The sequence below is a fragment of the Callospermophilus lateralis genome, chromosome 18 (genome assembly GCF_048772815.1).
Source record: "Callospermophilus lateralis isolate mCalLat2 chromosome 18, mCalLat2.hap1, whole genome shotgun sequence".
NCBI classification, from domain to species: Eukaryota; Metazoa; Chordata; class Mammalia; order Rodentia; family Sciuridae; genus Callospermophilus; species Callospermophilus lateralis.
The window spans coordinates 2,832,992-2,855,806 of NC_135322.1; the positions used below are offsets into that span (position 1 = coordinate 2,832,992).

The window sequence follows — 22,815 nt, forward strand, 5'->3', positions numbered from 1 at the left end:
CTTTTACAGTACTGAGATTGTGGCTCAGAGGTAGAGCGCTCGCCTAGCACGAGCGGGACCCAGGTTCCATCCTGAGCACCACATAGAAATAAAGGCACTGGGGCTGGGGATGTGGCTCAAGCAGTAGCGCACTCACCTGGCATGCACGGGGCGCTGGGTTAGATCCTCAACACCACATAATAATAAAATAAAGAGATTGTGTCCATCTAAGAAAATGAAATAAATAAAAGGCATTGTGTCCATCTACACCTAAAAAATAAATATTAAAAAAAAAAAATCAACCTGGTGGTGGGGTGGGGTTGTGGCTCAGCGGTAGAGTGCTTGCCTAGCATGTGTGAGGCACTGGGTTCGATTCTCAGCACCACTTACAAATAAATAAAATAAAGGTTCATCAACAACTAAAAAATATATTTAGAAAAATCAACCTTTCCAAATACCTACAGAAATCATATAAACATGGAGATTGAAGAATACACCTTTGAACAATGAATGGATGATAGAAGAAAAAGTGGGAGAAATTTTGAAAATTTTAGAATCAAATAAGAACATCCATACAACATTCCAGAGCTTCTAGGCCACTAGAAAGATGGCTCTAAGACAAAAGTTTATGGCTGTGATGGCCACAGAAGAAAATCAGAAAGTCAGCAAATAAGCCACCTAGTCATTCATCTCAAGACCCCTGACTCACAGGAACAAATCAGTTCCAAAGCAAGTAGAAAGAGGGAAATGATTATGATCAGAGCTGAATTTAATAAAATTTAGAATTAAAAAACAATACAAAGAGCCAGGAGAGGTGGTGCAGGCCTGTAAATCCCAGTGGCTCGGGAGACTGAGGCAGGAGGATCACAAGTTCACAGCCAGCCTCAGCAAAAGTGAGGTCCTAAGCATCTCAGTGAGCCCCTGTCTCTAAATAACATACAAAATAGGGCTGGGGGTGTGGCTCAGGGGTCAAGTGCCCTTGAGTTCCATTCCTGGTACCAAAAAATAATAATAATGATGTAAAAGATCCATGAAATGAAAAGTCACTTGTTCCTAAACATAAACAAGATTGATGAGACCTTAGTTAACACTAAACAAAAGAAAAAGAGACAAGTCCCAAATTTTAAAAAAATAGAGATAAAAAAAGAAATTACCACAGATATTCAGAGGATCATTGGGGACTGTTTTGAAGATTTATGCTCCAATAAACTGGAAAACCTAGAAGAAATGGATCTATTCTAGTCAAATTTGACCTGCCAATGTGGAATCATAGAAAACCTAAACAGACCCATAACTAGGAACAAGATAGAAGCAGAAGTAAAAAGACTTCCAAAAAAGAAATCCACAGGATACATTCCCAGCTGAGTTCTAGAAGACCTTTAAGAAAGAACTGATTTCAATGCTCCTCGAATTATTTTGTGAACCAGAAAGGGGTGGAGCACTTCCAAATTTCTTCTACAGCCAATATTACACTCCTATCAAACCAGATAAGGACACATCATGGAAAGTAACTATAGATGACTATTACTCATGAACTTAGATGCAAAAGTTCTTAGTAAAATATTGGCAAATTATATTCAAGAACATATTAAGAAGAACATGTATCATGACCAAATTTGTTTTATCCCAGGAATGCAAGGATGATTTAATACATTCAAATCAATGAATGTCATTTACCAAATCATAGAATTAAGAAAAAAATCACTTAGTCGTCTCAATAGTTGCAGAGAGAGCCTTTGAGAAAATTCAGCACCCATTCATAATAAAAACACGTCGGAGCCAGGTGCAGCACCACATACCTATACTCCCAACAGCTGGGGAGGCTGAGGCAGGAGGATCACAAACTCAAAGCCAGACTCAGCAAAAGTAAGGCACTGAGCAACTCAGGGAGACCCCGTTTCTAAATAAAATACAGAATGTGGGTCAGTGGTCGAGGGCCCCTGAGTCCAATCCCCAGTACTGCCCCCCATCAAAAAAAAAAAAAAAAAGAAAAGAAAAAACCAGTCCCATTCAAATAAACTGAAGAAAAAAATAGGAATAAAAGTAACCAAGGTGGTGAAAGTCCTCCAGAGTGAAAACCATAGGACACTGGGGAAATAAACTGAAGAAGAAGGAGAAGGTGGAGTCTTCCATGTCCGTGGAGAGCCAGAACTGATATTGTTAAAATGGCCACCACCAAAAACAATATGCAAATCCACTGCACTCCCCACCAAATTCCAGTGACTCTGTTTAACTAGGAAAAGAAGTCTTAGAATTTGTTTGGAAGAATAGAAGACCCACAATAGTCAAAGCAATTAAAGGGAAAAAAGCAGTATTAGCAGGATCACACACCTGAGCTCACCTTACACCAGAGAGCTACAGGACAGAGCTGCATGGCCCTGACGTAGCACAGTCCCAGGGCCACAGGGACAGGAGAGGGGACACGGAGACAGCCACATGCTCCCAGCCATCTGGTGCTCAGCACAGGTGCCAGTCTACATGGGAGGAAAGACAGCCTGCAGCAACGGGGCTGGGACAACAGGAGACGCCCCAGGAGAAGAATGACACTAGGCCCTTGTCACTCACCCTGCCCAATGTTGGCTGGAAACGGATCAAACCTCGGAATTAGACCAGAAATGTGCAACTCACAGAGGAAGACCTCTGTCCACCCTGCAGCACACAGGACAGGCCTCGCCTTCTCTGTGGAATTTGAAGACACGGGGACAATGTCAAGACTTAGTAAAGGGATGGATCAGACTAAACAGCTTCGCAGGACGGAAGCTATTACATGTGAAGAGAGAACCAGGGAGTGGGGGAACCCTTGCCAGCTGCTCTTCTGACAAAAGTGAATATCCAGAAGACAGAGAGAGCTCAGAAACTTCACAGGGAAAAAAAGCCAATGAATCAGCAAACGAACCAATCATTTCTCAAAGGAGAAAGAGAAATGGCAACAAACACATGAAAACACACTGGACACCATTACCAGATAAGGAGAAGGGAATTAAGACTGCACTGAGATTCCGTCCCCACCAGGCAGCAGGCCCGTCATCAGGAATAGATGACACTAAGTGCTGGGGGTGCAGGAAAGGAGCACTCTCCCCCCAGGTGGGCTGAGGATCAGCACAGCCACCATGGAAACCCTGTTGAGGTTCCTCCAAAGACGAGGCGTGGACCCTGCGCCCCAGCTGTGCCACCCTCAGTGTCTGTCCTGAAGAGTTCAGGTCATCTCACTGCAAAGAGACCCGCACACCCTGTTGACAGCAGCACACCTCCCAGGAGCCAGGCTGTGGAACCAGCCCTGGTGTGATCCCTGGGTGACTGACAAAGAGAACGCGAGGTCCACACAGTGGAGTTTCACTCACATTAAGAAGAAGGACACACGGCGTTTTCAGGACAATGGATGGAACTAGAGAGCATTGTGTTAAGTGAAATAGGACAAACTCAGAAGGTCAAGGGTGGCATGTTTTCTCTTATACGTGGAAGCCAGAGAGGGAAAGGAAGAGGATGGCGGGGGGTCTCCTGAAAATCAGACAGGTCAGCAGAGGAGAGGACGGGGCCAGGAGGAGGTGGAGGGACAGAAAGGGGAACACGGGTGGCAACGGTGAGTCACAGTGCTGCGCTGTGTGCATGTGTGAACATGGAACTGCACACCCACCAGGCGTACAGCGACCGTGCACCAACAGGGAATGTGGGAAACCAAGTTCTACTGCACACTGTCTGCGAGAAAGTCCCTTGATCTGCTGTTTTGGTTTGTTTGGTTCATTTTTTCTTTTCTTTGTTCATTTATTTCTCAGACTGAGTCTCCCTATCTTGCCTGGCCGTCCTTGAACTCCTGGGCTGCAGCGATCCTCCCCTCTCCCTCCCACACAGCTGGGACTGCAGGTCCTGCCACTGGGCACACCTCAGGAACCACACTTCAGCTCAAGGACACACAGAGGCTGACGGTGAGCACGGAGGAGAATGTTCTGTGCAAACAGGAACCAAGAGAGAGAGAGCGGGAGAAACTCCTGTCACATCAGCAAAACAGACTGCACCTCAACAGGCACCTTAAGACCCAGAGAGGGACATTAACAGTGATGAAAACGCCATCCATCACCCTCCTGGGACCATTATGGACACACTTCCACCCACGAAGCACTCAGATGAACAAGAGAAACAGCTGGGTGCAGTGTCCACTCCTGTGGTCCTAGCACCCGGGAGGCTGGGGCAGGAGGACGGCAGGTTCCAGGCCAGCCTGGGCAACTTAGTGACCCCTAAGCAACTTAGTGAGAAAAAGGTAAGAAGTGCTGGGGACGTGGCTCAGTGGTGACGCATCCCTGCCATCAATCCCTGGCACCAAGATGATCATAATAACAATAATAATTATTATTATTATTATTATTATTATTATTCAGACAGATGTGCAGGGGAAAGCTGAGAAGGGCAGTAACGGGAGATGGCCGCGTCCCACTTTAATGCTGGACACCACATCCAGGTAGGACATCCAGGACCAAACAAGACAGGAGGACAGGAACCCCAGAGAGCAAGTGGGCTGATAGAAGGAGCCCAGCCAACCTCTGCACAGCCAGGACCCCGCAGGGCGCATCTCGGCAGGTGGCAGGAAGTCCCCACCAACCTAAGAAACCAAAGCCACGTCAGGTGTCTGTTCAGGCCTCAGTGGAGTGAAACTAGGAACCAGTCCTGACCGGGAACCAGAGCTCCCCAAGGCTGGAGGGGAGACCTGCCTCCTGGAACATCCTTGGGACAAAGAGGACACTGAAAGGGGATCAGAAAGCTCTTCAAGACAAACAGAAATGACAACAGGACACATCAGGACCACTGGGATAAAGCTGGGGTGGAAGGTCACCGTCAGCAGGTTGGACCCTGGTTCTGCCCCAGCAGGGGGTGGGGGAGAGAGAGGAGAAGAGGGGAGAGGAGAGGTGGGGAGGGGGGGGCAGAGGGGGGAGTGGACGGGAGGGAGGACAGGAGAGGGGAGGTGCAGAGGGAGGGGCTGGGCGCTGCCCTGGGCCCCAGGGGAGCTGAGCCAGCCCAGGCCTGGCTGGAACCTGCCTGGAGCAGAGCACAGCGCCCACCCTCCCAGAGCCCAGAGCCCACTCCCACCCCACATGGAGCAGGAGCCTCCTCCTCAATGACCCCTGGTTGATCTGAGACCCAGAGGACCCTTCCATGTGGCTCCTTCTCCATTTGGGGACCTTTCCAGTCCCCTTTCTGCTGATGAGGAGAGGAGCTGCAGGTGGCAGACATTAAGGGACAGTCTCTGAACGCTCGGAGCACATGGGGCCTCCCTGGGACCACACAAGTCCAACTCCCACCTCTCCTGGCCCAAACCCAGGCTGCCCTGCCCTGGAGGAGAAGCCGGCTGAGCCTGTCCCATCCAGGCCCTGCTGACCCCACTCTCCCAGCCGTGAGGGGCAGACAGCAGCTCCACACAGTGGCTGCGAGACCAGAGCCCCTGCTCAGGAGGACAGGGCAGTGGAGATGAGCTGGCCCAGGAGGAGCGTTGGGCCCCAGGAGACAGGGGCTCCCCTGGGCAGGAAGGGCTCAGCTTCCTCCCCAGGGAGATGTGGGATCTGCGGCTAAGGAGGGGGCCATGAAGGGGACCATGAGCAGGGGAACCCAAACCAGCTACAGGAGGAGCCCCCAGGTCCTTCCCTGGCCCCTGCGTCCCTCTGTCCCCCACACGAGCTCCAGCTGGCTCACAGCCAGGGGCTCAGGGTCTGCCGCTCTGCGCCCACCTGCAGCAGGGACCTGCACCTTCCCAGAGCACCTCCAGGGCTGGGAGACGACTGGCCAGCAAGGACCAGAACCCTGTGCCCAGGACGGGCTGAGGGAGCCCCGGGGAGGCCCTGGGAAGAGGACCAGACCCGGGTCACCCTCACCTGGAAGGGGCCGGCTCAGGAGGGCACCAGGGAGTTTGCTGCTGGGTCCTGGCCCTGGAGGGACGAGGACAGGTCAGGCGACAGCAGAAGGGGTGAGAGGGCAGCACTGCTGTCTGAGCCGCCTGCAGGGAGCCCAGGCCCACCCCACCCAGTCCTGGGGACAGGAGCCAGGCTCTGGGAGGGCAGTTCCCCTTCCTGTGGGCAGCTGATGTGACAGCCCTATGACAGGCAGAACCCGGCCTCCAAGTGGCCACACCCTGTGTGTGTCTGTCCTCCAGGCTCTGTGACCTCCTCCATCTGGACCCTGGGACCACGGGGAGGACACACCATGACCCCCACCCTCACGGCCCTGCTCTGCCTGGGTGAGATGTGAAGGAGGGAGGGGACACCCTGTTCTGGGGGGACTCAGCCCACAGCCAGGCCCTGGCCACCAGGAGACCCAGGGCCCAGGAGGCTGTGGGGGGACAGGGCCTGCTCAGGCCTCAGGGGCTCCCTCTCACAGGAACTCTCTTCCAGGGCTGAGTCTGGGCCCCGGGACCCGAGGACAGGCAGGTGAGTGTCCCCAGTGCCCAGGTCCTCCTCCTGGGGACCAGGAGCCACCCTGGGCAGTGGGTGGAGAGCAGAGTTGGGGGCTGAGGCTGGGGAGCCTGGAGGGGCTGGGCTGAGGGCTGGGATCTGAGGGGCTGTGCTGGGACCCACCTCTGATTCCCTTGCAGGGACCCTCCCCAAGCCCACCCTGTGGGCTGAGCCAGGCTCTGTGATCGCCCGGGGAAGGCCAGTGACCATCTGGTGTGAGGGGCCCCTGGGGACCCAGGAGCTCCGTCTGGAAAAAGAGGGAAGCTCAGTGCCCTGGGACAGACAGAGCCCACTGGGGCCCAGGAACAAGGCCAAGTTCTCCATCCCGTCCATGACTGAGCTCTATGCAGGGACATACCAATGTTACTATCTCAGCCCTGCTGGGTGGTCAGAGCCCAGTGACCCCCTGGAGCTGGTGGTGACAGGTGAGAGGACACTCAGGGGTCCCAGCCCCAGGCTCTGCCCTCAGGGAGGGGGTCTGCTCCCAGGGGTCCCTCTCACAGCCCAGCTGGGGTGGTGTGGGAGGAGGGAGCCATGGACACCTGCCTCCTTCTCTCCTAGGATTCTACAGCAAACCCTGGCTCTCAGCCCTGCCCAGCCCTGTGGTGACCTCAGGAGGGAAGGTGACCCTCCAGTGTGGCTCATGGCAGGGATATGACAGGTTTGTTCTCACCAAGGAAGGAGGACACCACCTCACCTGGACCCTGGACTCACAGCGACACCCCAGTGGGCAGGTCCAGGCCCTGTTCCCAGTGGGCCCTGTGACCCCCAGCCACAGGTGGACATTCACATGTTACGGCTATTACAGGAGCAACCCCCAGGTGTGGTCAGTGCCCAGTGACCCCCTGGAGCTCCTGGTCTCAGGTGAGGAAGCTCCATCTTCCCCTGACACAGTTGGGGACATTAAGCAGGAACGTGGGGGCCTCTTCCTTAGGACGGCCCCAGGTGAGAGAAAGGGGAGAGAATCAGGGTCTCCTGACCAGAGTCCCCAGGTGTGAGAGGGTGACCTGCAGGGAGGACGGGGGGAGGGAGGGGTTGGCAGGGTCCAGCCCTCAGCCCAGGCTCCTCTTCCTCCAGGGGTGTCCAGGAAGCCCTCCCTCCTGACCCAGCAGGGCCCTGTCCTGGCCCCTGGAGAGAACCTGACACTCCAGTGTCACTCGGACGTCACCTATGACAGATTCACTCTGTCCAAGGAGGGGACACAGGACCTCCCACAGCGCCCTGCCCAGCAGCCCCAGGCTGGGCTCTCTCAGGCCGACTTCCTGCTGGGCCCTGTGAGCAGCTCCCACGGGGGTCGGTACAGGTGCTACGGTGGACACAGCCTCTCCTCTGAGTGGTCAGCCCCCAGTGACCCCCTGGACATCCTGGTCTCAGGTGAGGAGCCCAGAGGGTGCAGTCAGGGACCCAGCCTCTGCACAGCCCTGTTGGGGAGCCCCAGGAGGTGATGGCCAGGGTGAGGTGGGGTCTCAGGAGGGAGAGAGACAGGGAGGGGCAGAGAGGACAGAGACAGGGGGACACAGGGACAGGAAGAATCAGAGACAAGGAGACAGACAGAGAGCACAGGGTCCTCAGAGAGAGGCCCTGGGGAGGTCTCAGCTCAGAACAAGCTGGGGCCACCGTCACCCTCCTTCCTCTCTCTAGGACAGCTCTCTGTCACACCCTCCCTCTCAGTGCAGCCTGGTCCCACAGTGTCCTCAGGGGAGAATGTCACCCTGGTGTGCCAGTCAAGCTGGATGGACACTTTCCTCCTGTGCAAGGAGGGGGCAGCTGATCCCCCCCTGCGTCTGAGAGCAGAGTACCGAGCCCCATGGTACCAGGCAGAGTTCTCCATGAGAGCTGTGACCTCAGCCCTCGGGGGGACCTACAGGTGCTATGGCTCTCACAGCTCATCCCCCTACCTGCTGTCACGGCCCAGTGCCCCCCTGGACCTGGTGGTCTCAGGTGAGTGACCTGACCCCATCCTCTGTGAGCTCAAGGATTCCCTCAGGGCCCTGCCCAGGACAGCTCTGGGTGGGATGGAGGGAGGGGCCCTAGGGAGGGTCGGTCAGTGGGACTCACCCTCAGAGAGGAGGGGCCAACGGGGTCCTCCAGCCTGTGCACCCACCCACCACTGGAATCAGGAAGGTGCAGGTGGACACAGGAGGGTCCTGGGGAGGCCAGGCAGGTGTAGGAGGATGGGCAGAGACAGTCCCCAGGGGTAGACTGCACCCCTCTCTCTCCTGTTCTCCTCATTCCCAGGACCCTCTGGGGGACCATATCTTACCATCCCCAAGGCTGGTCCCTGAGGCCTCGTTGATCACAGGGACCCAGGACGCCCCACCCCACTCTGACCTAGCTCTTCTGACTGTCCCACTGGATCTCTGGTTCCTCTTCAAACCTTTCAGAGGACAAGAATCAGGGGTTTACAGTGTCAGGAAGCTGGGCCCCAGAGCTCAGGGCTGGGAGGCATGAGGGTGAGGTCCAGGCAGAGGTGACTCTGGGCCCAGCCTGGGGAGGAGCAGCCAGCTGAAGTGGGGGGCAGGCAGCCCAGCCCTCACCTCCCACCCATCCCAGGAGGCCCTGAGGACCAGCCCCTCACCCCCACGGACCCAGGACCCCAGAGTGGTGAGTGGGGGGCTCTGGTGGGAGGTGGGTCCAGGGCAGGGCTGAGCTGAGGGGGAGCAGCCCCCTCTGGAGATGCTGACGGGGACCAGCCCCTCCCCTCTGGGCCTCAGTTTCTCCCAGGGCAGAGGAGAGGCCTGGCCCTGACCTTCAAGTGCCTCTCAGGCTGACCTTGGCTGTGCCCTGCTGGGAGAGGGGCCTCCAGGGAAGGCTCCAGGACCTGAATCTGCAGGGCTCTGTCCCCTGTGTGCAGTGACAGTGACACTGAGCAGGGGAGGGCTCAGGGCCATGGGGTGTCAGGTCTTTCCCTCCAGCTCAGGGCTGAGCTCTGGGGGAGAGAAGGAGACTGGGAGTCAGACTCCCCCAGTTCAGGCCCCACTCTGCTGCTTCCTGCTGGGGGACTGGGCAGGGGACCCCTCTCTGAGCCTCAGTTTCCCCATCTGTGCCTGGGGGGTGGGTGGCAGGGCCATGATGCCTGAGTGACAGGGCTGGAGGTGACAGGTGGAAGGACCAGCAGGGCTGGCACACAGTAGGTGCTCAGGTAAGCAGCGTGGCTCCTCGTCCACACCCGTGCCCAGGACTGGGAAGGCACCTGCAGGTTCTGGTCGGGGTCTCAGTGGCCTTCCTCCTGCTGCTCCTCCTCCTCGTCCTCCTCCTCCTCTGGCGTCACAGCAGACGCAGGAAGGCAGGTGAGTGGCACTGGGTGACCTGGCTCGCAGCAGGCGGTGGCCTCCCCATAGGCCAGGCAAGGGTGGGCTCAGGGCAGCAGCCCCAGGGAAACTGCCCGCTGGGGACAGGTCACTTGGAAACACTTCTCCAGGAAATAGAGAATAGAGGTCCCCTGCTCGCTGCTTCTAGACCAATGTAGCAGGTGTGGACCCTTCCCTTCTCAGGGGACAGGAGGGGGTCTTCAAGTCCCCCTTCCCCTGCAGTGGCCTGTGGGGGCCACTGGTTCCCCCTGGGCTGAGACTGTCCCCTCATGCAGCCCAGACAGAAGCTGGCTTCCAGGGACCTGCAGGGGACACAGAGCCAACACCCAAGGACAGAGGCCAGCGGAAGAGGTGATCCCTGCTCCAGAATCAGAGCCCGTGACCCTCACTGCCACCTCACACTCCTTTGTCCCCCCCACTGTCCCTCACTGCCACCTGACACCCCCTTGTTCCCCCCGCAGTGTCCCTTACTGCCACCTGTCACCCCCTTGTCCCCCCCAATGTCTCTCACTGCCACCTGTCACCCCCTTGTCCCCCCAATGTTGCTCACTGCCACCTGACACCCCCTTGTTCCCCCCACCATCCCTCAATGCCACCTGACACCCCCTTGTTCCCCCACTGTCCCTCACTGCCACCTGACACCCCCTTGTTCCCCCCACCATCCCTCAATGCCACCTGACACCCCCTTTGTCCCCCCACTGTCCCTCACTGCCACCTGACTCCCCCTTGTCTCCCCAGATCCCGTCCAGCGCCTGCCCCTGCTGCCCAGGAAGAAGCCCTCTGTGAGGGAAGGGGGCTGGGGTGGGAGGTGGGGCCCAGGTCCCAGCACCTCCCAGGGGGGGCAGGAGGGGCAGCGGGAGGGCCTGGGGCTCAAGCTGAGTGGCTGACCCACACTGGGGACCTGGGGACATCACCCGGGTTCCCTGGCTCTGTGTCCCCATCTGGGACAGGGCAGGGCCTGGGGGACTGAGAGGCCCCAGCAGCTCTGGCCAGGAGACGACCCCGTTCTGTCCCCACAGATGCTTCTGTGAAGGACCCACAGCCTGAGGACGGGGTGGAGCTGGACAGTCGGGTGAGACGCCCCCCAGGCACCAAGAACTCCCTGTTCCCGCTCAGCCCAGCGGCCATTTCCCTGTCCTCCACCACTGACCCTCAGTGATGACCAGGCTGCCCCTCCCTCTGGAGCTCCTGCCTCCCTGCTGTGCCCCCCCCCCCGTGGCCTGGTGTCCCCCACTCGGGTGCCCTTCCTGGACCTGGCTGTTGGCGTCTCCTGGGGCCTCAGGGGACCAGGAATACATGAGTCACCTACCCCAGGCTCCCCCACACTCGTCTGTCCAGCTGCTCTCAGGGAGCTCCCTCCTGACCAGCTCCAGGTGGGAGCTGCAGGTGCAGCAGCCAGCAGAGCCCGCCCCCTGAGCTCACCTGGGCCCGACATGAAGTAAATGCAGCCTCAGGAGAGCAGAGCCCCAAGGGAACTAAAGCAGAGAAAGGGACGGGCAGGGAGGGCCCTGATGAGCCGGGGGCACAGGGCCGCGGTGCCTGACGAGCAGCTGCAGCAGGGGACACAGCAGGTGCCAAGGCCCTGAGGCAGCAGCACGCTCTTTCAGGAAGACAGGGAGTGGGGCTGGAGCCATGTGAGCAGGGCTGGGAGTGTGGGATAAGAGCTCAGAGCTGCAGGAGGAGCCTGCCAGGCCTCCCAGTCTCGGAAGCCCCTGGAGACCCCATGAGCAGTGACGTAATCTGAGATTGTTGAAGGGTCACTCTGGCCACAGTGGAAAGTGGCTGGAGGAGAGCCCAAGTGGACCTAAGGGGACACATCTGTCTCACTGTGTCCCTGCTGCAGGGCCAACCTGACGGAGACCCCCAGGGAGTGACATATGCCCAGGTGGAGCACTCAGGACTTAGGAAGGGCAGGAGCTCCCATCTCCCCCCGCTGTTGGGGCAGTTCCTGGGCACAGAGGACGCAGAGGACAGACAGACGGACACTCAGGTGGGTGCTGTCCTCTCCAGGCCCTGACTTCCTCATGCCAAGCACACACCCTCCCTCTCAATGTCTCCCACTCCAGGCTGCTGCGTCTGAAGGTCCCCAGGACGTGACCTACGCCCAGCTGTGCAGCTGGACACTCAGACGGGGGGCCGCTGCCCCTCCCACCTCCCAGGCAGAGCAGCCCCCAGCGGAGCCCAGTGTGTACGCTGCTCTGGCCCCCGCTCACCCCGGAGCTGCCCCCAAGGACACTCACTAGTGGCCCTCAGCCAGCCAGCCACTGACACCTCCAGAGACTCGGGAACTGAGACCGGCCTGACTCTGCATCAGAGAAAGCTGATACCCTGCATTTCACTAATAAAGCCAGAGTTTCTCAATAACCAAGGAGTGGACGAGAAACAGAGGGACGGAAGGTCTCAACATGAATGACAAGGTCAACACTGCACACCGAGGCTGTGAAGTGAGAAAGTTAAGGACCTGAATGATCATGTTAGGAAATGGGGTTTTGTTTTGTTTTATTTTGAGTTTTGTTGTTGTTGTTGTTTGTTTTGGTTTGGGTTTTGGTTGGTTTTGTTTTTGTTTTTGTGTTCCTTTTGTACTGGGGATTGAACCCAGGGGTGCTTAACCTCCGAGCCACATCTCCAGCCCATTTTTTAAAATTTATTTTTATTGTTGATAGACCTTTATTTTATTTATTTATATGTGGTGCTGAGAATCGAACCCAGTGCCTCACATATGCCAGGCAAGTGTGCTACCATTGAGCCACAACCCCAGCCCCTTGTTTTTTTATTTTAAGACAGAATCTTGCTGAGTCACTGCCTCGAACTTGAGATTCTCCCGCCTCAGCCTCCCAAGTCACTGGGATTATAGGCATGTGCCACTGGGTCCAGCTCTAGGAAACATATTTTTTTAATTAATGAACTAAGCTATTCTATCAAGAGTTTAGAAAAAAAATAACAAATCACTCCAAATGAAAATAAAGGGAAAAATAATAAGATTAGTTACATATGTTTCAATATGAGAAGAGCAAGAGAGCAGGTAGGATGGCGGACCCTGCACACGTTTTTAAAGGGCAACAAGAGAACATTATGAGCTGTTTTATGCCCACATAGTAGAAGATGTAGAAAAAATAGGCAAAATCCCCACACATACAATTTACCAAATGAACATAAAAATAAACAGAAAATCTGAATTGTCTCGTGCATATTAAATAGTCTGTGTCTGTAGTTTAAGACGTTTTCCCAGTGGAAATTCGAGTTCGGGAGGCTTTGCTGGTGGTCTCTTCCAAACACTTAGGCACTTGGGAAACACGCACCTGGCCCTACCTGTGTAAGATCTGCTTCTGAGGCTAGAAAAGGAGGAAATGCAACCCAACATGTGCTCTCAGAGCAGGAGAAAACTGATACCAGGACCTGACAAGGAAACCGGAGAACGGGCGAGTCACAGGACCCCCTCACACCAACCCAGACCCGAGGCCCTAAAGGAAATCAGGTTCCAGCCGGTGCCCAGGGGCACGCAGTCATCCCAGCCACTCGGGAGGCCGAGGCAGGAGGATCCCAAGTCCAAACTCACAGAGACCCTGACTCCAAATAGAGAGTGTGAGGGTCATGGATTGGCAGTGGCGTGCCCAGGGACCCCCATCTGAGCTCAGCCATGCTGGACTCTGTGCCCACAGGAAGGTGGATGCGCCCTGACCACATGGAGATCTCCCGTGCTTTTGGTTTTGGCTTTTGCTTTGTGTTTGGAGGACAAGAGTGGCTTGAAATTCAGAAATCAAGTGATGCAATCTGCACATTAACAGAACAGGTGAAAGTTATCATCTCCGAGATGCAGACAAGCCTGGCCCTGAAGGAGACGGGTCCCTAAGAACTAGACGCAGCACAGCTGCAGGGGGCTTCCCTCATGGAGCCAGGCTCAAAGAGCTAAAGGGGTTGGTCAACCAGGTTTACTTTCTTTTGTCTTTTGAATCCAGGCCTCACAGGTGCTAGGCAAGGGCCTGCCACAGCACCTCACTCCCAGCCCTTCTATTCTGAGGCAGGGTCCTGCTGAGTTGCCCAGGCTGGCCGGGAAGTCCTGAGCTCAGGGAATCCTCCCGCTTTAGCCTCCTGAGCAGCGGAGCCCACAGGGGCTCCCCACCCGCCGGCTCCACTCCTGAATTTCCACATTTCCCTTTTGCCGTAGGACATTTCTCTGACGTTGTGGCTACTGGGAAGATACTTTCTTAGTTTTTCTTTGTCTAAGAATTACTTTATTTTGCTTTCAATCCTTAAGAATATTTCTGCTGGATACAGAATTCTTCTCTCGCACAACTTTAAGTCTGTTTCTCCAGTAGAACGTGGTGCATGGGAGCAGGATACAGAACGCCCCAGGGTGGACGCTCCCCGCGGCCTTCCTCCCTTGGTCCGTGGTGGACACTCGGGAGGTGCTCGCTTTTCTCCCGCTGTGACTAGTGACACTGTGACATCCGTGCGCGACTGTTTGTGTGAAATCTCTTCTCAGTTTCTCTGGATGCCGCCCAGGAGCACAGTTGCTGGAAAGTTCGTAATTCTGTCCCACCCCCAGAGGACCCTCAAGCCACCTTACACCACGAGGACACCTGACTTTCCTGTAGGTACACTGGTGACACCCCAGACCCGGTCCCACGTCCACACCAACACTCGCGGCTCCTCCGCTTGGCTTTGTTTTGCTTTTCCAGATATGGCCTCGCGGCGAGGGCTAGATCATTTGAACCCGGGCGTCAGCCCGGTTTGATTTATTTCCCTAGTGAATAATGACGCTGTCCGTCTCTCCATGGGCTCGCCATGCACGTTATATCTGCTTTGGCGACATGTCTGCATGTGGGCTTTGCCATTTATAAATGAATTCTCTTGTGTTTCCTTTTTTCTTTTTCTTTTTTGATACAGGGGATTAAATCCAGGGGTGCCCTACCACTGAGCCACATCCCCAGCCCTTTTCATTTTTTATTTTTGAGTCGGGGGCCTCCCTAAGTTGCCCAGGGCCTCGCTAAGTTGCTGAGCCTGGCTTTGAACTTGCAGTCCTCCTGCCTCGGCCTCCTCCCCCTGGGATGGCGGGCGTGCGCCACATGCCTGCTCCGCCCAGGTTATCTTTACAGGAGGACTTTATTCTTCATGTGGCTCTCAATGCTGCTTTCCTTTCTATCTGAAGGACCCACGTTAGCCTTTCTTACAGGATAGATCTACTAGGGAAAAGTCTCCTGAAGGAGCCTTTGATCATCGGAGAATATTTTAATCATTTCTTCATTTTAAAAGGATGGCTTTCCAAGTACACAGTTCCTGGCTGGCAGCTTTATCCTTTAGCACTTAAATGTGTCGTCCAGGTACCTTCTGCTCTAGAAGGTCTCCGGTGAGATTAGACTGCTCGTCCTCCTGAGGGTCCTTGTACGTGACAAGTGACCTCACCCTCGGTGCTTTCAAAGTTCTCTTTGTCCTTGGCTTTGACAAGTCGGCCATCATGTGTCTGCGGGTGGATGTCTTTGGCTTTACCCAGCTTGGAGTCGGCTGGGCCTGTAGAACCGTGTCCTTCATGAAGTCACAGGTGGGCTGTGGGTTCTGGCCTGGCTTCAGTGGGTAGCCCGGCTGTTTGGAGCACTCCTGCTTACGCGGGTCCCTGGCCACCCACATGGGAAGGTGAGGGTCTCTCTGAGCGTGCTCCCTACCCCGGCTGCTCTGTTCCTAGGGACACACAGGAGCCGTTAAAGCCCTTGCTTCCCATAGTTCTCCCTTCCCGACCTCCTCCTCCCCAGGTGTCGGGGGCCCCCTGAACAGGAGCTGAGCAGGCCCTTAGCCTTGAGTAATGGGGGAGTGGAACTCATCACAACACTGGCCTTACCTTCGCTGAGCGAGGAAGTGCAGCTCTGGGCGGGGGCGTCACCCAGTGGGACCGGGCCACACACCCCCGTTTGCTGTAACACCATCCCTTGCCTTATGTGGGTGGAATAGTCTGCGGAATGTCCTTCCCAGAATAAATAGAGGGGTTCGGGGTGCGCCCACCCTCTTGCCTGCCTTGCTCCCTTGCCCTCCAGCTGGGGAGCTGACACCTGAGGTCACAGAGCCATACCTGACCTCCGGAAAAGGTGTTTTGTGTTTGTGGGGTCTTCTCGTTGCTGGCCCAATTCACAGGGAGTGACCCTGACTGCTTCTCTCACGCAGGATGGGGGCCACACCCAGGATCCCTGATATGCTTCTTGTCCCAAACAGAGTCCCCAGTCTCCGGCACTGCCTCCCATAGCTGTGACTTTGAATACTTTGGGAAGCTGGGCACAGTGGCCCATGCCTGTAACCCTGCTACTTGGGAGGTGGAGGCAGGAGGATCACAAGTTCAAGGCCAGCCTCTGCAATTTGGGCAAATCTGTCTCAAAAAATTAAAAAAGGCTGGGGTTGGAGCTCGGGGGCAGAGCACTCAGTATGCACATGCCTGGGTGCAGGTTATGATGAATAAACAAACAGAACACAACTGCTTCTGGCCCAGTCCTCCTGGGAAGACGCTGCAGTCCTGGGAATGGCCCCCGTCAGAGGGAAAGAAGGAGCCCTGCCCTGGAGCTGAGGGCAGCGGGCAGGCAGTGGAGACACACGCCCGCCGCTCTTCCCGATGAGGACCATCTGCCACCTTGGGCACTAACGGCTGGCCACAGACACTGGCCCTGCGGCCTGGGGGCAGCAGGCAATTTGCCAGGGCCCCGTGCTCTGCTGCCCTCATGGGGACGTCCCTTGGTCGCTTCAGCCACCCAGCGGATCTGAGTCCAAAAGCTGATTCTGACAGTTTTGCCCCCCAGCGTGTTCCTGAGGGGGACGGGGCCCAGGCCTCCTTCCCCGCGCTCCAGGGCTCCCCACGGTCCTGACAGCTCCCGCCCGCTCTCCAGTGGGGCGTTTCAGGAGCCGGCTGACTTCAAAGCCTTCGCCACCGTCTGTCTCCCCTCATTTCCGCCAGGCTGCAGTCAGTCCACCTGGTGCTGCCGTCCACCCTGCCCCACTGGGGCGGCGTCTTTGTTTGGGGGCCGGGGTTAAACCCAGAGCCACATCCCGGCCCTTTTAATTTTTTGAGTCGGGGTCTCGTTACGTTTCTGAAGTTGCCGAGGGTCTCCCTCAGGTGCTGAGGCTGGCTTTGAACGGAGGATCCTCCCGGCCTCAGCCTTGAGCCACTGGGATTACAGGTGTGCACCACTGTGCCTGGCCTTGGCCTCCTCTTAAAACTCGGGAGAGCTGGGTTGGGGACCTGGTGAGTCCATGCACCCTCTTCCAAGTCCTGTCCCCCAGCTGTTTTGTCCAGGCCTCTGCTCCCTCCGGGACTTCCTGGCCCTCATTTTCCAGTTCCCTGATTTCCTACCAACCATCTCCCACCACAGTGGAGGCCAGGCGCGGAGGCCCCAGGCCCCATCCTCCAGCAGGCGTGGGTTCAGATGCCAGCTTCACAGACAAATCAGGCACCAGGACACTCAGCGTGGGCCTCTGCTGGCTCCCTGGGTCCCCTCTCCTCGCCACTCCCCCTTCCCCTCTGGGCTGTGGCCACACACCCAGCCTGCATCCTGCACGCTCTCTGGGTTAGCAGCAGGGGTGGGTGTGGAGCAGGGCTCCCGTCACCTCCTGGCTCTGTCACTGTCACCATCCCAGTGCCTCCCCTCCATGGTCCTCACGTCACACAAAGCCACTGGAGACAGAGCCATGCCCCAGTCGCCCAGTTCCTCATAGCAGAGAGCAGAGGTCACGGCCCTTGGGAATGAGCGGGAAAAGGAGGCTGGTGAGGGGAAGTTCCCGCTCAAGGCCAGCCACCAGGAAATGTCACAACCTCATCACGTCTTCAGTGGCCGTATCTGGATGGGCTGCGTCCTGGTGGCCAATTAACCAGCGCCTGGGGACTCAAGGTATAAGACAGCGGTTCTGCCCAGGGGAGGAGGGGGCTGCAGAGGGCGAGATGACCCCAGGAGGGAAGGGGGCTTGAGACACTCAGGGAAGACAGCGGAGCGCATGGAGGATCAGAGCCACTCACTGGACCAGGGGGCAGTCAGACCTGCCTCTGAGGGTCCCCAAGCCTCCTCTCCTGGGGTCATCGTCCTGGGACACCTGCGGCTGCTCCTGCCACCCAGGCACAGAGGGGAGCCACCTCAGCCTGGGGCTTTGTCTCTCTGCAGACCTTGACTCTAGACAGTGCTGCCCGGAGCTCTTCCTACCCGCGTCCCCTGGCCAGCAGCCCAGCCCAGGCCCTGGAGAAGGCTCCAGACGCCCTGTCCACGCCAGTATACCAGCCTCTCCTGGCCCCCTCCAGGCTCTGGTCCTGGCCCGGCCCAGTCCTCTCAACCCAGCAGAGCCTGCTCCACCCACCCTCTGTCCCACCCCCCCCCCTGTCCTGCCACGTCCTTCCCTGCCCCACCTTGCACACCCCCCCCCCCCGCCCCCCGGGGGCACTCAAGGCTGTTGATGCTCAGGCCAGAGATACTCTCAACTGCTCCACACGACAGTCCCCCTCCTCTGGTCAAGCCCCGACACGTGACCGCCCAGTCACACAGCCGTGAATCACACACGGCTGAGCCAACCTGAGCCCCAAGGGTCCTTTCCAAAGGCCCAGCCACCAGGGCGACAGTAGCTCCTCTCCTTCCTCTGCGTGGTCAACCTGTCCGTGCCGTCGGTGGCAGGCCCACAGAGACCAGCCATGCAGAGTGCTGACCAGAGCCCGGTCCAGGTGGGCCATGTTGGCTATCGCTGATGTCCCCACATGGAGCCCCCACACTCCTGGGCGTGGTGGTGCCTCCCAGAAACAGAGCCTTGTTCCTCCTGTTCCTGCTGAGACTCTGCCTGAGCCCTTCGTCCTAAGGGCCATACCCTTCAAGGTACACTGGACCCGAGACCCTCACCCGGGCCCCCAGTGCACGCGGTTCGCAGAGCAGCTCAAGCTGGCCTCCCACTGCTCCGCCCGCCTCCTCACCTGCCGCTTGCCAAAACTGTCGCTGCTTATCGAATGTCCAGGTGGTTGTGGTGTCTGCCTTCTGGTGGGCAGCAGGCCCTGCCCTGCTCTGAATGACCACCCGAGTCCCTCCATGTGTAAAGCACTAGTTTGCCATGAGTACAGGTGCCAGGTCGGATGACTCCACTCCTCGCTGTACAAGTAAACAGCCACCATCTGCCTGGCACCCCGAAGGCACACGCTGGCCAGTCACCTGTACGTGCCACCTTATCAGGGATCCCAAGTCAAGCAGCACCTGGACACACGGACATGCGAGCCGTATCAGGAACACCAGACACGGGAACTTTTCAACCTCACCAGACAGGACCCCTCACTCGAGGCCCCGAAGGGGGGACACCCCCCCACACCCACAACTGAGCCTTGTGCCCATCATCTGGCCACTCATCAGGAGCCTTGCCAGGAAACTCCCCACAGAGAGGAACCTCTCTCATTTCCCGTCCCCACAGGGCTCCCGCCCAGTGTGGTTTCTTCTGCTGGGATGACCACACCCGGCCCTCCAAGCTCACACTGAAACTGGAACTGCGGTCAGTCAGATCCTCTGCTCAGACATCCCGGTGGGACTGGCTCCTTAAAATCCTTCTCAGACCTCCGCCAGTGACCAGTGACCCTGACTCTGCACCATCTCTGCTGTGCAACCCTGCAGCCGCTCTGGCCCTTTCTTCCTCTGTGACCTATTTATACGTCGTGGTGTGAAGACTGAAGCAGGTCAGGGACCCCCCACCCAGAAGACCTGCCATAGCTAAGCCTCCCCAGAGACCTTCATAAATTCTGTCTAGCAGACCTGTTCCTAGACTGTCCCAAGAGTTCCCAGGACAGTTTTCAGGTGGAGGGAGTGTGTGCAGAGACAGAGTGTGATGAGGGACCACGGCCTCCAGCCTGGGTCTGGGTCGACCCAGAGGCCTCTGCACTGCACCTCAGAGGACGAGGGTCAGATCCTGGGAGCCAGCCGGTGGGAAGAAAGGGGAAGGGACTCGCCTCCCCAGACAGAGGGTGTCCTTGGCCTGATTGGGTGCTCAGAAAATAAACTTGTGAATTTCTACAGATTGTGAGCCTCTGAGCTCCTCCCCTTACACACTGGGCATAAAGTTCTAGAATTTTCTGAACTCAGGGTTCCAAGGCGTGATTCGATGGAGGCAAAAAGCCATGCTCTTGAGCCTGGCTGCAGCCAGTAAGCTGCTTCCCGCTGTTCCTCCGGTCCAGCCTCGTCTGTCTCCCTTCAGTGTGTGACTTGGGGTTCAGATAACAGAAATTAATATTAAAATCAAAACACCTGTGAATGCCCGGCTGTGACACCAGGGGACCCCGAGTTTTTTCATGAAATGCCACTGCTGAAGGAGGTGTCGCCTGCCAATTCACTGTTGCTCAATAAAAAGGGACACAGTGGAGACACAGACGTGGGTCTTCCTTGTTAATACACAGCACACTCACAACATTGTCCACCTTGGCTCTTGCATCCAGGAAGACCACCTGCCTCACTGGCGGCTCCTGCCGTGTAACACCCAGGGTCACTCCAGGGGAACTGGGCTGCACAAAATAACCACACAAGAGACAGAGATGCCTTTTTCTTTGGGGTCCTGTGACAGCTCCTCTGACCTTAAGGGTCCGCAGAGAGAGAGAGAAAGAGAGAAAGGACATGCTGACCCCTTTTATTGAGGAGAAGCCATTCAAATGAGTCCAGGGGTCAGGTTTCAAGGGGCTGAATCTAGCTTTGTGATGTCTGCTGTCAGGTTGACTGCCATCTAGGAAGGCCACACCCAAGGGCAGAGTAAGAGAAGGGGACACACAAAGGGCGTTTCTGTGGAACATTCTATCCCAAACAGGGCAAAGGGGGTAATATTACAAAGGAACAGGTGAGCGTAGCTGGACCCCTGGGGCTGCAGGAAGGCAAGACACATTTGCTCGACCCTACAGATCGGGGCTACCACCTCTGGTTACCTAGGCAACCAGATCACAAGGTGACCGACAATGCCACACCAACCAGAAGGGGAGACAAACGCTGGTCACGTACTAGGTTGGCCTCCCTCAGGCTCCAGCCCCGGGGCCTCCTGTGGGTGGTGACCACTCGATTGGCCTGGATGCCCAGCACAGGAAGACAGTCTGCACCCACAGAAGCTCAGGAGAGGGAGGTGCCTGGCCTCAGGCACACCGTGTCTAGACTTGGAGTGTGACTGGACGGCGCCCCGAGGTCCAGCCCTCTCTGACCCTGTGCAGACTCCCCTCTGGGCTGGGGCAAGATCGCTGAATCAGGCCAGGCAGCACAGCACAGGGGCCCACTGGGCTCATATCTGGCCTGAAGTCCCAGAGCCTCTGCCTCCTCAGCCCTGTCCTCCAGGCACAGCCCAGTGAGGCCCCAGGGCAGGACAGCTTCCTCCAGGGCAGCAGCTGGGGAGGAAACTCCAGTTGCAACACAGAGCTGAGAGATGCCCTCTGCCAAGGGACCTCAGGCGAGGGTTCTGCCCCAAGGACCATGGGAGGCAGCACCAAGACCCCAGCCCTCACCGCCCTCCTCTGCCTGGATGAGCTCTGGGGACAGAGACGATCCTTCCTGGGTGCTGGTCCCTGAGAGCCTTGGCACTCAGGTCTGGGGACGGCTGCGCTCTCGGGGAGGCAAGGCACCCAGCCCAGCTCTGAGCCCCAAGCTCAGAGAACCAGAGCAGCAGAGGGAGAGTGTGCGGCCACTCTTGAGCAGGAGGGGCGCTGTGCCCTGGGAGGTCCTGAGGCCACCTGGGTTCACATGGGGACAGTCTCACAGGGCGCGCTCTTCCAGGGCTGTGTCCTGGCCTGTGGGCCAAGACAAAGGTAGGTGAGTCTCAGACCTCCTGGTTCAGCCTAATGAACCTCCGACTGGTTTAGGAAAGGAGAGTCCATGGGCCTGGGGTGCTGACCAGTCTGGAAGGGGCCTTGGGCTAACCAGGCAGACAGGGAAACATCCCTGAACCCCAGGTCTGATTCCTTCTCAGGAACCCACCCCTAAACCCCTCATCTGGGCTGCCCCGGCCCCATGGTGGCCGCAGGGAACCCTGTGACCATCTGGTGTCAGGGGTCTCGGCAGGCGGACACCTACCATCTGTTCAAAGCTGGGGCCTCTTCAGACCACAACCCCTGGGCCCACCGGGACTCCAGACAAGCCCAGCTTCCCCCTTGGCTCCGCAGGACTGGACCGCTGTGCCTACCTCATCTCAGGCAGCTGATCCAATCAGAGTGACCCCCTGCAGCTGGTGGTGACAAGTAAGAAGGAGGAGCCGCCCCTCCCCAGCAGCCCCTTCCCAGCGTGGGCTCCGGGCCCACTTTCATGTGTTCTCCCCTCCCTCTCAGCTGACCCAGGCCCCCTGGTGGCACTGGGAGGGAAGGTGTCCCTCCTGTGCAGCTCAGGGAACAGGGGGGGAATGTGACCCTGCAGTGTCTTTCTGAGGTCTGGCTTGACACCTTCCACCTGTGCGCGGAGGGGTCAGCTGCTCCCCCCCAGCATTGCCACACCCAGGATGGGCCTGTGTCATCTCTGGCCAGCTTCCCACTGAATGCTGTGACTTTGGTCCACGGGGGCACCTACAGGAGCTGTGGCTCACACAGTGCCACCCCCTACCTGCTGTCACAGCCCAGGGAACCCCTAGAGCTCGGGGTATCAGGTGAGGGTCTCCATTCTTTCTGTGTCCTCATGGCCAGTTCCAGGCTGTCCCCAGGATATCCCAGTGACAAGATGGGGCAGCTCCCTCCAGGGCCTCCCTTCCAATCCTCCCCTTAGAGCCTCACCCCTGAAGCCCACCAGGGACTTGGTGGGGAGAGGGTGGCCGGCAAGACTCAGGGCAGACAGAAGGAGAAAGGCCCTCCCCATTTCCCACCAGTCTCACAGGCCCAGGAGCCCCTCACCAGGGGGACAAAGCAGGAAGGAAGCAGCAGAGGCTTCCACCCAGGAGGGCCAAGACCTCCCTCTGTGGCACAGGAGCAGGTGGGGACCCCAGGCCCCGGGGCTCAGGCTTGGGGCATGAGGGTGAGGTCCAGACAGAGGTGACTCTGGGCCCAGCCTGGGGAGGAGCAGCCAGCTGAAGTGGGGGGCAGGCAGCCCAGCCCTCCCCTCCCTCCCACCCCAGGAGGCCCTGAGGACCAGCCCCTCTCCCCCAAGGACCCAGGACCC

The 22,815-nt window shown here is 57.5% G+C and overlaps 1 protein-coding gene across 1 annotated transcript; it reads left to right on the forward strand.

Moving 5' to 3' along the window:
• Window positions 1-6,079: 6,079 nt before the first annotated feature.
• Window positions 6,080-12,847, forward strand: LOC143383982 (leukocyte immunoglobulin-like receptor subfamily A member 6). Its single transcript, XM_076839020.2, has 13 exons — window positions 6,080-6,199; window positions 6,354-6,389; window positions 6,554-6,838; window positions 6,975-7,277; window positions 7,491-7,787; window positions 8,055-8,354; window positions 8,967-9,017; window positions 9,593-9,703; window positions 10,000-10,075; window positions 10,463-10,506; window positions 10,744-10,796; window positions 11,568-11,714; window positions 11,791-12,847. The coding sequence occupies exons 1-13, from the start codon at window positions 6,166-6,168 to the stop codon at window positions 11,965-11,967; spliced, it is 1,914 nt and encodes a 637-aa protein (XP_076695135.2). The 5' UTR covers window positions 6,080-6,165; the 3' UTR covers window positions 11,968-12,847.
• Window positions 12,848-22,815: the final 9,968 nt, after the last annotated feature.

Bases quoted from the DNA above. Each gene is read 5' to 3' on its own strand.
- LOC143383982 (XM_076839020.2), top strand. From the start codon at position 6,166: ATGACCCCCACCCTCACGGCCCTGCTCTGCCTGG. The intron at 8,355-8,966 runs GTGAGTGACCTG...CACCCATCCCAG, and splicing joins CCTGGACCTGGTGGTCTCAG to GAGGCCCTGAGGACCAGCCC. The intron at 11,715-11,790 runs GTGGGTGCTGTC...CTCCCACTCCAG, and splicing joins ACAGACAGACGGACACTCAG to GCTGCTGCGTCTGAAGGTCC.